The sequence below is a fragment of the Nothobranchius furzeri genome, chromosome 16 (genome assembly GCF_043380555.1).
Source record: "Nothobranchius furzeri strain GRZ-AD chromosome 16, NfurGRZ-RIMD1, whole genome shotgun sequence".
Taxonomy (NCBI): Eukaryota; Metazoa; Chordata; class Actinopteri; order Cyprinodontiformes; family Nothobranchiidae; genus Nothobranchius; species Nothobranchius furzeri.
In genome coordinates this window covers 60,197,491-60,211,340 of record NC_091756.1, presented here as the reverse complement: position 1 = coordinate 60,211,340, position 13,850 = coordinate 60,197,491, and the positions used below count along the sequence as shown (strand labels likewise).

Genomic DNA, 13,850 nt, shown 5'->3' with positions numbered 1-13,850 from the left:
GAGTATAAATAAAACAAAGCTGCGCTCAAGGCTCACACAAGAACTTGAATCCCATCCTGAAGATGGCCGCCACTCAGGATGTGACTTGATGTTGATGTTCTGGTGAAAGCTAAAAGATGTAAAGTAAAATGAGTCAAATATACTTTAAGTGCTGCATGAAACTGATCTAGCCATGTGATCTGTAAGCTCTGAATCACTATGGAATGTTTTTTTATGTTGATTTTTTTTTTCTAATTTTCAAGTACACTTCAGGTGTTGTACTTGTACTACACTGTCCTCAGGCTCCAGCCTTGTTTTATCGTCTCGTCTCGTCTTCCTCCGCTTATCCGGGTCCGGGTCGCGGGGGCAGCATCCCAACTAGGGAGCTCCAGGCCGTCCTCTCCCCGGCCTTGTCCACCAGCTCCTCCGGCAGGACCCCAAGGCGTTCCCGGACCAGATTGGAGATGTAACCTCTCCAACGTGTCCTGGGTCGACCCGGGGGCCTTCTGCCGGCAGGACATGCCCGAAACACCTCCCCGGGGAGGCGTCCAGGAGGCATCCTGACCAGATGCCCAAACCACCTCAACTGGCTCCTTTCGATCCGGAGGAGCAGCGGTTCTACTCCGAGTCCCTCCCGAATGTCCGAGCTCCTCACCCTATCTCTAAGGCTGAGCCCGGCCACCCTACGGAGGAAACTCATTTCGGCCGCTTGTATCCGCGATCTCGTTCTTTCGGTCATTACCCAAAGCTCATGACCATAGGTGAGGATTGGGACGTAGATCGCCCGGTAAATCGAGAGCCTGGCTTTCTGGCTCAGCTCCCTCTTCCCCACGACAGATCGGCTCAGCGTCCGCATCACTGCAGACGCGAACCAATCCGCCTGTCGATCTCCCGATCCCTCCTACCCTCACTCGTGAACAAGACCCCGAGATACTTAAACTCCTCCACTTGAGGTAGGACCTCTCCCCCGACCCGGAGGTGGCAAGCCACCCTTTTCCGGTCGAGAACCATGGTCTCAGATTTGGAGGTGCTGATCCTCATCCCAGCCGCTTCACATTCGGCCGCGAACCTACCCAGCAAGAGCTGAAGGTCAGAGCTGGATGAAGCTAGGAGGACCACATCATCCGCAAAAAGCAGAGACGAGATTCTCCTGCCACCAAACTCGACACACTCCACACCACGGCTGCGTCTAGAAATTCTGTCCATAAAAGTGATGAACAGAACCGGTGACAAAGGGCAGCCCTGGCGGAGTCCAACCCTCACTGGGAACAGGTCCGACTTACTACCGGCTATGCGGACCAAACTCACGCTCCTCTGGTAAAGGGACTGAATGGCCCTTAACAGAAAGCCACCCACCCCATACTCCTGGAGTGTCCCCCACAGGGTGCCCCTGGGGACACGGTCATAAGCCTTCTCCAAATCCACAAAGCACATGTGGATTGGTTGGGCAAACTCCCATGCCCCCTCCATCACCCTTGCAAGGGTATAGAGCTGGTCCACAGTTCCACGGCCAGGACGAAAACCACATTGCTCCTCCTCTATCTGAGATTCAACTATCGATCGGACCCTCCTCTCCAGTACCTTGGCGTAGACCTTTCCAGGGAGGCTGAGGAGTGTGATCCCCCTATAGTTGGAACACACCCTCAGGTCACCCTTCTTAAAGATGGGGACCACCACCCCGGTCTGCCACTCCCTAGGAACTGCCCCCGATGACCACGCAATGTTGTAGAGACGTGTCAACCATGACAGCCCTACAACATCCATAGCCTTGAGATACCCAGGACGAACCTCATCCGCCCCCGGGGCTCCGCCGCTGTGTAGTTGTTTGACTACCTCAGCAACTTCTGCCCCCGAGATCGGACAGTCCATCCCCAGGCCTCCCAGCTCTGGTTCCTCCTCGGAATGCGCATTGGTGGGATTGAGGAGCTCCTCAAAGTATTCCTTCCACCGTCCGACTATAGCCTCAGTTGACGTCAGCAGCTCCCCATCCCCACTGTAAACAGTGTGAGCGAGTTGCTGCCTTCCTCTCCTGAGGCGCCGGACAGTTTGCCAGAACCTCTTTGGAGCCGATCGATAGTCTTTCTCCATGGCCTCACCAAACTCCTCCCACGCCCGAGATTTTGCCTCGGCAACTGCCACTGCTGCACCCCGCTTGGCTATCCGGTACCTGTCTGCTGCCTCCGGAGACCCACAGACCAGCCACGCCCTGTAGGCCTCCTTCTTCAGCCTGACGGCTCCCCGAACCTCTGGTGTCCACCAGCGGGTACGGGGGTTGCCACCACGACTGGCACCGGCCACCTTACGGCCACAGCTAGCAACAGCCGCCTCGACAATCGCAGAGTGGAACAAGGCCCACTCGGACTCAATGTCCCCCACTGCTCTCGGGACGTGGTCAAAGCTCTGCCGGAGGTGGGAGTTGAAGACCGTCTTGACAGGTTCTTCTGCCAGGCGTTCCCAGCAGACCCTCACTATGCGTTTGGGTCTGCCAGGTCTACGCGGCATGTTCCCTTGCCATCTGATCCAACTCACCACCAGGTGGTGATCAGTTGACAGCTCCGCCCCTCTCTTCACTCGGGTGTCCAAAACATACGGCCGCAGGTCAGATGATACGACTACAAAATCTATCATCGACCTGTGACCTAGGCTGCCCTGGTACCAAGTGTACCGGTGGGCATCCTTATGTTCGAACATGGTGTTCGTTATGGCCAAACTGCGGCTTGCACAGAAGTCCAATAACAAAACACCGCTCGAGTTCAGATTAGGTGGGCCGTTCCTCCCAATCACACCCCTCCAGGTCAAGCTGTCATTGCCCACGTGAGCATTGAAGTCCCCCAGCAGGACAATGGAGTCCCCTGATTGAGCACTATCTAGCACTCGTCCCAGGGACTCCAAAAAGGGTGGGTACTCTGAACTGATATTTGGCCCATAAGCACAAACAACAGTCAGGACCCGTTCCCCGACCCGAAGGCGCAAGGAAGCTACCCTCTTGTCCCCCGGGGTAAACCCCAACACACAGGCAGAGAGTCTCGGAGCTAACAAAAAGCCAACCCCAGCCCTCCGCCTCTCACCCGGAGCAACTCCAGCAAAGTAGAGTGTCCAACCCCTCTCCAGGTCTCGGGTTCCAGAGCCAATGCAATGTGTCGAGGTGAGTCCGACTATATCTAGCCGGTACCGCTCAACCTCTGCCACAAGCTCCGGCTCCTTCCCCGCCAGCGAGGTGACGTTCCATGTCCCAAAAACTAGTTTTCTTGTCCGGGGATTGGACCGCCAAGGCTCCCGCCTTGGTCTGCCACCCGATTCGCATTGCACCGGACCCTTCATGTTCCTCCTGCGGGTGGTGGGTCCACAGTTGGACGAGCCCATGTATCCGGTTCGGGCTGGGCCCGGCCGGGCCCCATGGGCGAAAGCCCGGCCACCAGGCGCTCGCTCACGGGCCCCAACCCCAGGCCTGGCTCCAGGGTGGGACCCCGGTAACCCTCCGGGCCGGGTACTCCGACTCTTCATTTTAACCGCCATGAAAGATCCTTCGAACCGTTCTTTGTCTCACCCTTCACCTAAGACCAATTTGTCATGGGAGACCCTACCAGGGGCACTAAGTGCCCCAGACAACATAGCTCCTAGGATCATTAGGGCACTCAAACTCCTCCACCACGATAAGGTGACGGTTCAAGGAGGAGCTTTTATGGTTCTGTTATTAGATCTGAAGGCACTGGTCGACATGAGTTCTATTGGGACCTTGTTTTATAGTGATTGTATTAAAACAAAGAAAACACTCTGAAGTTTTTTTTTTATTTACCGGTCCAGCCCACCTGGGACTAGATTTCCCTCGATGTGGCCCCTGAGCTAAAATGAGTTTGACACCCCTGGATTAGATAATCTCAGCTATCTCACAAATCCCCTCCATCATTTTTAACCACAGCATGTCCTTTGTCTAGATTACCAGGAACTCACCAGAAAGCTGACAAAACTCGCTCCAAAGCTCATCAGTGGGCTCTGTGTCCTGCAGAAGGGACAGAAACAACAATATAACATGTTTATTGCCAGACTTAAAGTCCATTTTAAAATAAACATACAGACAAAAGAAAAAGATACAAGAAAAACACAAGAAAAGAAACGATAACGATTAACATTAATACAAATAAAAGCCTGTGAAAAATCACAGGATATAACTGCAGCGGAGGTAAGGGACAACAAAACTAACTAGCTGAGATAAATCCACCCAAACATTTTAACCAGTGCATTCTCAGCCTAGACATACAACGAGAGCAGCTCACAGCGGGATTTGAGAGTGCAACTATGACACTATTGGAGGACTCTTCCAGCCGTCTCATGAACTCCAACATTAAATTTCTTAGAAGTGCCTTAAATGTGCACACGCTCACAGAAACAAGCGTTTGACTAGCGCTGCCTCCCCTGGGAATTTTGAGGAGGATTCTCGTTGCATCATCGTATGCCACTTGTAACCCGTGCAAGCTAGACTTTTATAGAATGACCACAGATGTGCAGTAGATAGTGGTGTGCTGTTGTGAGCCGGGAGGTGAGCACTCTCCACACACCATGATTTCCCCTGTGTGTTTGAGCTTGTCTGGTTTCAGGAGAGAGAGCAGCAGCTGCGACCCATCAGATGATCAGCGGGCCGCCTTCAGAAGGAGGACGGAGGACGCTTCTGGTTGCCGGATGATTACGCCTTACTGGTAGAGTCCCAGCCCTCGTGAAACTTGAAACCTTGTCTTTGAAACTATTTTGCATCGTGTTTTTGCCCTGACCTAATTCCAGTTTTTTCTTATGCTCCAGGCTCAGTCGTTCCTTCCCATAAACCTGCTTTCTCGTTTTTGGATTCCAACTTTGTTACCTTACAGCTCACGGTCTTCCTCCTCGGTCCTCGTCCTCTCAACTGGTTCCAGCCCGCTCGCTGCACAGTCTGCCCTCTCTCTCCTACCTGCTGGAGACCCATCACTCTGCGCTCTTGGACGCTTCCTCGCTCTCCTGGCTCACCCCTCCTCAGACATGCTACTCTCTCCCATCCACGCTGCTTCCTGTTCTCTTACCCGCTGGACTACCAGTGCGCCTTTAGTTGTTATTCTAATGAAAAAAAATTATTTTTTCTAACATCCTGCCTCCGAGTTTGATTCTGCAAGTCCAGAGTTAAACACTTGCCTCAGAACATGACATGTGCAGTATGCTTTAAATGATGCCGCTTTAAAAGGTGTGGAACAGCTGAATGTCCGTGCAACGGTGTTTGCTTGCACATACAGTATAGCTTGCAGCACTGCCTGTAAATATCATCACTGTCGCTCGTATTGGCTGTGATAAAATGTCCAAGATATTTTATCTTTTCACAGACTGCAAGACTGTTGCTGGACAACTTAAACACAGGAAAATTAAGCCTTTTATCCTGGGCGGTTCTGTAGATTAGAACAACACGTTTGCTCGAGTTATATTTTAAATCCTATTCCATTCCATACCCAGTACTAACGTCTAGGAGCTGCTGCAGTCCTGCAGTACTTGGACTAAAAACTACGAGGTCATCTGCATACATAAGGGGATTAATCAAAACATCACCTATCAAACAGCCTGTGTTACAAGCTCTCAGACGCCCAGATAGTGCCATGGTCTGCATCTGCCCCCTCCCTTATGTGTCTGCTGATGTGTCTCCATCCTCTCTAGATTCCCTTTTGTGTCTCATAGCACCCTCATGTGTCCTTTGTCTGCGTCTCAATTATGTGTTTTCTGTTTGTAGGCATTCAATCATCCCCATCCCCTCCAGTTGTAGCTCCAGCCTCTTTGTCCCCAGCTCTGTGTGTGTGTGTGTGTGTGCGTGCGTGCGTGCGTGCGTGCGTGCGTGTGTGTGTGTGTGTTCATTCCCCAATTCAGTGTGTGTGAGTGTATTTGGGTGTGGGTGTGTGTGTGACTCCTTCCCTCAGTCTTTTAGTTCAGTTTTGTGTTTATCTGCCCTCCTTTGGTTCTGCTTCCCCATTTAGATGATTGGTGTCACCTGTCTTCCCTCCAGCCCTCACTCCACACACCTGCTTCCTGTTTCCCTTATTGTTCCTCCCAGTCTATTTAAGCCCTGTCTTGTCTCTGTGTTGTTGTCGGTCCATTGTTGTTTGTCAGCGTTGTTTTGCGCTCTGGTGAGCTTATGTCTCCAGGTTTTGTTGCTCTAAGTGAGCTTTCGTACTCCTGTTGTTCAGGACTTGGTTTTTGGCTTCCTCCCTTTTTTTGGATTTTTGGTTCATCACCTAATAAAAGGATTTTACTTTTAAAACCACTCCTGCCTCGTGCCATCCTGGGTACTGCATTTTGGGTCCAAACCATCCTCTCAACGTGACAGATAGTTCATCAACATATAAGTTGAACAAAACGAGATAAATTTCCACCCTGCCTTACCTCATTGGACACACTAAAGGGATCAGAAATACTCCCACCCCATTTAACATGCATCTTCTGGCGGGCATACCAATAGGCAAGCACTCACAGCACCTCCAGGCACACCCCTTTGCTTTAATTTAGTAAAAAGCTTTTTATGATTCACTCGATCAAACGCTTTGGAGACATCAATAAAACTCATGAGAATAGTAGAATTTTTTGACCTATATAGATTCACTATTTCCTTAAGAGCATGGACACACATGTCCGTACCATGCTTGGACTTAAAACAAAACTGTCACGTTTTGAGGATGTTTAGGACCCAAATATGCAGAAACCCAGGATGACACGAGGCTGGAGATGATGTAAAGTAAATATGCTTTATTTTGCAGGACGAACAAAAAATAAATCCAAAGGCAGCGACCCAAAAGTCCAAAAACCCTGGTGACAAAAACAAAAGTTCACTGAGAGCACCAAAACCTGGAGACATAAGCTCACATAGAGCACGAAACAACGCTGACAAATGCAAACATACAATGGACCGACAACAACACAGAGACAAGACAGGGCTTAAATAGACTGGGAAGCTGAGAGGGAGATAATTGCAGGTGTGTGGGTAGAGGGACCAGGTGAACACAATTACTAAATCAGGGAGGAGGAAGAAAACACTGGTGGGAAAAACACACTAAATACTGAAAGGCTGTAACAAAGGAGAATGACCAAAGAGAAAAACAAAAGACCTGAAAGCATGAACCATGACTAATATACTAAGGGGAAGCTGACACTAAAGGAAAACACTATAGAAAGAAACAACAGGGGCGTGGCTAAGAGGGGGCCAAGAGAGCACAGGACCTGGGAAAGGGATGTCTGAGGGGGGAAACCTAGAGGGCAAATGGGGAACACCAGGAGACACATGAGGAAGACGCAAACATGACACCTAAGGGCGCTAGAAGACACAAAAGGAGCACCTAGAGAGGATGGAGAAACACCAGGAGGCACATGAAGGGGCAGACGCAGACCATGACACAAACTGATTATCAGAGGAAAATAAATACTCACTTACTCTATCCAAGAGGATTCTTTCCACGACCTTAGATAAAACACTAGTCAATGCAATGGGTCTATAGTTGTCTAGGCAACCAACTTTTCCCGCCTTTTCCTTAATAACTGGAACAAGCAATGTGGTCATCGTCGTATTAGGAAGTATGCCGTGAGCCACAAATCCAGTAAAACAGATTGCTAATAAGGGAGCAAGCCTGGGACTAGCATGTGTCAAATGCTCTGCTGTGACTGAATCTATGCCACATGCTTCACTGTTAGCTAATTTCTGCACAGCATCATAAACGTCATGTGACAAAATATTTATGGACTCATCTCTAATGACAGAATCTACCACATATGGGTCATTATTTGAGCGATTATAGGGGGAACTGTAGTGCTGTCTCCAAAAGAGGAGACAAAACATAAAGTTAAAAATGATGCAGAATGATTGGCATCGAGAGTTTCCTGTTGGTCTCAAACACAGCTGGCTCAGGAGAAACTGAGCTCAGCCCTAACCCTGTCATGGCTGACTCCAGTTCAGTTTTATCCAGTGCCAAACCACGACAAGAGTTGTCTCAAAGCACTTCACAAAATAAAACATTGCCGATATTATGCCGATTAGGTAAAGGTTTCCTACATATTTCAACAACAACAACTACAATAGTAATAATAATAATAATAAGGCATAACACATAATCAAATTTGTTAAAACAATACAACATTACAGTTGCAGGGCATTTAACCCCATTTTCAATCATTTGCTGACCTATAAAGGGGAAAAAACTATCGAAATATTTCAAAAGTCTAATTATTTTGAGGGTTTTTAAAGAAGGGTGTCACGTAAATTTTCTTCTTACAATTTTCATTATTTGTTTTTATTATTACTTACACCTTTTGCTTTTTCAAGATGTACATTGAAGGGATATTAACTCATTCACTGCCAACCGTTTCCTGATCACTAACGGCCTTCGCTGCCAGCGTTTCTCATCGTTTTTACTGTTTTTTAAGAGTCACAGAACGTTGCGCGCTAGCAAGATGTCGACGCCAAAACAACCAAAACAAAGAGGAGACTCACCTCTTACATCAGGAAGAATCTGCGTGTTTCAAGCGTTATCCGTTCTTTCATAATCCGTTGTCGAATTGTGATCGGCAGACGCTTTTCCGGTTCGCGCCTCAATTTTTTTTTACAGGAATGGCCCAAAACGATCTCCAAACACATGGATGTGTTGCTTCCTGATCATGTGACGTGTGATGTATGCGGATGAAGATCGGCTTCAGGGCTGAGATGTTTGTTCTCTCAGCGAGGGGGCTCGTTCCGATGCTCAAACAGTAAAAAAATGCAAATGACGACTTAAGTCGTCAATGGCAGTGAACGAGTTAAAATGTCTTGTTTAGTAAGCAAACTCAAACCGACAGAAATTTCTGATTATAAGAAACTCTTTCCATCCAACAAGAGACTGCTTGAGATAGAGCAGTATATAAACCCATCCATCCATCCATCCATCCATCCATCCACTATTGTCTGTTTATCTGGGGTTGGGTCACAGCGGCAGTAGCCTAAACAGTCCAGACTTCCCTCTCTCCAGTCACTTGGACCAGCTCCTCCGGGGGAACCCCAAGGTGTTCCCTGGCCAGCTGTGAGACATTTTTTCTCCAGCACGTCCTGGGTCTTCCTTTAGGTCTCCTCCCAGTTGGACGTGCCCAGAAAACCTCACCAGGGAGGCGTCTATGAGGTTTCCTAACCAGATGTCCTAGCCACCTCAAATGGCTCCTCTTGATGTGGAGGAGCAGCAGATCTACTCTGAGCCCCTCCCAAATGATTGAGCTTATCACCCTATCTCTAAGGAGAGCCTGGCCATCATGCAGAGAAAACTCCTTTCGGCCGCTTGTATCTGCGACCTCATTCTTTCAGTCGCTACCTAAAGCTCATGACCAGGTGAGGATTGGATTGTAGATGAACCGGTAAATCAAGAGTTTCGCCAGACTCACAAATCCACCCTGAGATATTTAAACTCCTCCACTTGGAGCAGGACCTCATCCCTGACCCGGAGAAGCGCTTTTACCAACTCAAGACCACGGCCCATGTAGAGGAGCCGATTCTCATTCCAGCTGCTTCCCACTCTGCTCCAGAAAAAGCTGGAGATCATGTTCCGATGAAGCCAACTGGACCACATCATCAGCAAAAAGCAGAGACCTCCTTAGGCCAACGAAATGGTTTCTAAACCTGTTTAAATCGGCAGATGGAAATTGAAAAGATGGACGTCAAATAGAAATGCAAAAGTGAAACATGGAACTAAAATATAATTAATAGGTCTAAATAATACTAAATATTTTTGGCCCACATTACTGATTGAACTAATGAAAAAATATAAAACTAACTAAACAGTTTAAACTCTTATCCAATTACAAAAATACATTTGAGATTTTACATGAATTACTGTGAGTATGAATTATTTTTCAACATTTTTTTAGTTTCTGGAGATCATCTCAGGACCTTTGGGGATGAAGTCAAAACACTGAGGGAACCCTTTAAGGGGCCACATTATTATTAAAATAACAAGCAGTATATTGTCGAGTTTTAGGTGTATCTTATGACCTGTACATGCTGTACTCTGTTAAAAACGTTTCTAAACGTGGGATTATTATCATTATTGCCCAGAAAGCCTCAGTCTGGAGGCTTAAATGCTTACCTGTATCTCTTGAAAAGCTCGTCGCTTTCCTTGAATCCGTTGTTGAGCAGCATGTTGATCCCCTGCAGAGCCATCTCAGCATCATCTATGTACTCTGCCTTCTCCTCTAGCTGCTGGAGCTGCTCCGGACCCGCCATTGTCTCCTCCACGGCGCTCTGGCTGCTGGATGGAAGGAGCGCGACTGAAACAAAAATGTGTTCCCGTGTCCTCTGTGAGACAATCCCGCATTGGTTTCTGTCCTCTGGCAGCTATGAAAGACAGTCCAAAACAGGGACGCGCCTTTGGTCGGCTGCAGAAAAACAGAAGGATGATGTGATGCTTCCGCAGATGTCTGCGCACCTCGGGAGGGCCACTGACGGCGGAACGCGCTCCTGCGGTTTATAATCTGCTTCTATATACTCACAGCAGCTGCCGCGCAGGAGCGGTCACTGATCACAGCAGCAGACATCCATCAGGTCTCTTCCTGCTATTCTGATCCGTGCAGCAGCAGCAGCAGCATCCCGATCCGCAAATTACATAACGAGGCCGCTCAGCCGCGCCGCCAGTTGCCAGGCACGCAATGCGTCCGTGGAACGATCTGGCGTCATAACGCACAGTTGGTGCGGCGCCGGGAGGATGCAGTAGGTGACTGTAGAGGTGTTGCGGATGGAGCCTCTAGGGGGCGCCATCGGACCGATAGGGAAGTGAATGTGTGCCGGGAGGGGGGACAGAAAATGAAGAAATGAGACGGAAGTGCGGTGTAGTGATGGGAATTCCGGCTCTTTTGAGAGAGCCGGTTCTTTTGGCTCAGCTCACCAAAAAGAGCCGGCTCTTTCGGCTCCCAAGTGGCTCCTCAGATTTTCTGTTGCGTAAAGTACATTTATAACCAAAATAATGCAAAACTATGTAAAACGATTTACTAGTGTAAAAAAATTCAAGACGTCAAATATTTATCATTTCGATGGATTTAATAACTGAACACTTTAAGAAATGTCCACTTTCCGACTGCTGGCGCTCATTTTCTCACTGTCTTCGTCACACTTTTCTCTCTCTCGCTCGCCTTTTCCCTCCTCCTCATTCCCTCTCATCTCCCGCCACCCGCATGTGCTCTGCTGTGTGTCTGAGTCTGATCCTCCCTCTTCCCCGCCCCTACTGCTCGGTGTGTGGACAGTTTGGACACACAGTTACACGTGTTGACCAATCGCCTGTAGCTTTCACCAAAGCAAGAGGGGAGGGGGGAGGGGACGGCTCCCGTCGTTCACCTCAAAGAGCTGGCTCTTAGAGCCGGTTCGTTGCGACCGACACATCACTAGTGTAGTGGAACTGAACTGGTGGCTCCGTGGTCTTCATTTTCATCTTTTAAAGACTTCTACATGGTGTCAGAAGAAAAGAAGGACCTGCTGTGAGTAGGCAGAACATGCTGAGTTTCAGGATGATCGTGTAGGAAGTTGGAAAGAGACACAGTGGCTGCAGACGGAGCGGACTGCCACTGAAGCCCAAGGGGAGACGGGAAGATGACGGATCAGATATTCTCCATTGCACATCCGGGTAATTTCAACTTTGAGGTGCCCAGCTCCTGGCCGCAATGGATAAGACGGTTTGAGAGGTTTCGGCGGGCGTCCGGACTCGATGGAAAAGCGGAGGATTATCAAGTCAACTCCCTGCTGTACGTGATGGGGATAAGAGCGACGACATCCTCAGCACATCACTGCTCTCTGACCAACAAAAGGCAGTTTATGCATACGTGACAAGAGCCTTTGGGGAACATTTCATCAGTAAGCACAATGTTATCTATGAGCGGGCCAAGTTTAACAGTAGACAGCAGCAGCAGGGCGAGTCTGCAGAAATTTTTATCACGGATGTGCATAAATTAGCAGAACACTGTAAGTTTGGAGCTTTAATGGAGGAAATGACAAGAGACCGCATCGTGGTTGGAATCAGAGATTCCAGGCTCTCAGAGAGACTGCAGCTAGACCCAGACCTGACGCTGGCTATAACCATAACCCAGGCAGCAAGAGGAAATAAATAAAACAACAGCAGCTGCTGCGAGGGGGCCACACCGAAAGTAAAGGGGCTAATGTGGATGCTATAAACACCAATAGAGGGAGACCACACTATAGGCAGACTCCCTCACGCAGGCCAGAGCTCATGCCCATTCCAATAACCTCAGATAAGAGTCATAATGAGGAAAAATGTAAGAGAAGCGGCAAGGGCCCGCAACACCCTTGGAAACGGCGCCCAGCCAAGGAGGCGGAGTGTCGGAAATGTAAAAAAAAGGGACACTTTGCTGCAGTTTGCAGATCATCACTGAGAGTGGAAACATTAGTGGAGAGCGACCCAGAAGAGGACATAGCTTTTATGGGGTCTGTTAACACTGATGAGACTGAGGAGGAATGGCTGAAAAATCTCAGTTTTAATGGAGAAAATGTGACGTTCAAACTGGATGCAGGAGCTTCAGTCACAGCGGCTCCAGCTTCTATGTACTCCGAAGTGCGGGATGGCAGCTTGCCGGCACCTTCCAAAAAGATTAAAGGTCCTGATAACTGCCCTTTAAAAGTCCTGGGGGTCATGAGAGCACACATCAAATCTGAAAAAACAGAAACAAGACAGGATGTGTATGTGGTGTCAAACCTAGTGATGCCTTCAGTGGGACTCCCTGCCATAATAAAGCTGAACCTGATAAAGCAGGTAGCCTCAGTCCAGCAGGAGAAGCAAGATAAATGCCATCAGTACAAAGCTATGTTCCCAAAAGTGTTTACAGACCTTGGGAAGCTGGAAGGGGCATATAAAATAAAACTGAAAGGAGCGGTCCCATATGCTCTCTCAGCCCCGCGCAGAGTCCCTTTACCTATGAAAGAACAAGTCAAACAAGAGCTAGACAGGATGGAAGCAATGGGGGTTATAAGGAGAATGGAGGAGCCTACCGCATGGTGCGCCGGGATGGTGGTGGTTCCCAAGCCAAACAAAAAACCCCGCGTTTGTGTGGACCTCACTCGACTGAATGAAAATGTGTGCAGGGAACATCACATCCTACCTGCAGTGGATGATACGCTGGCTCAGCTGGAAGGGGCAAAAGTGTTTTCTGAATTAGATGCAACATCTGGGTTTTGGCAGGTGCCTCTGCACAAAGATTCCCAGCCATTAACAACTTTTATGACCCCTTTTGGCCGATACTGCTTCCAGCGATTCCCTTTTGGCATATCGTCTGCACCAGAACATTTTCAGTTGAGGAGCTCACAGAACTTCGCAGGAGAAAAAGGAGCGTTGTGCCACGCGGATGATATTCTAGTGTTTGGCAAAGACAAAGTGGAACATGACGAACGGCTACAGCAGGTGCTTAAAAGAAGGGAGAAGGCTGGCCTGATTCTCAATGAAAAATGTGAGTTTTCGATGGAGAGAGTGAAGTTGCTGGGACACAACATAAATGTAACAGGAATCGAGGCAGATCCGGATAAAATCAGCACCAGTGAAAGCATGCCCGAACCACGAGTCAGCAGACGCGTCCTCATATCGGCTCAGAGCGGTTCTTTTACAGCGGCAGGCAGACGACAGGTGGAGACCTGTTATATATATATATATATATATATATATATATATATATATATATATATATATATATATATATATATATATACATATATATATATATATATACATATATGTATATATACGTATATACACATATATATATATATATACGTATATATACATATATATACATATATATGTATATATATGTATATATATATATATATATATATATATATATATATATATATATATATACATATATAT

At 48.1% G+C, this 13,850-nt stretch overlaps 1 protein-coding gene across 1 annotated transcript in view; it reads right to left on the bottom strand.

The window, feature by feature from the left end:
* The window catches only part of LOC107396621 (tetratricopeptide repeat protein 39C), a 21,671-nt gene extending 11,308 nt beyond the window's left edge, over nt 1-10,363 (bottom strand). The window contains exons 1-2 of the mRNA XM_054734623.2: nt 10,077-10,363; nt 3,931-3,979 (exon numbers count right to left, since the gene is read on the bottom strand). Coding sequence (XP_054590598.1) covers nt 3,931-3,979; nt 10,077-10,213 — 186 coding nt within the window. The 5' untranslated portion in view covers nt 10,214-10,363. The remainder of the gene's footprint in view (nt 1-3,930; nt 3,980-10,076) is intronic.
* Nucleotides 10,364-13,850: the final 3,487 nt, after the last annotated feature.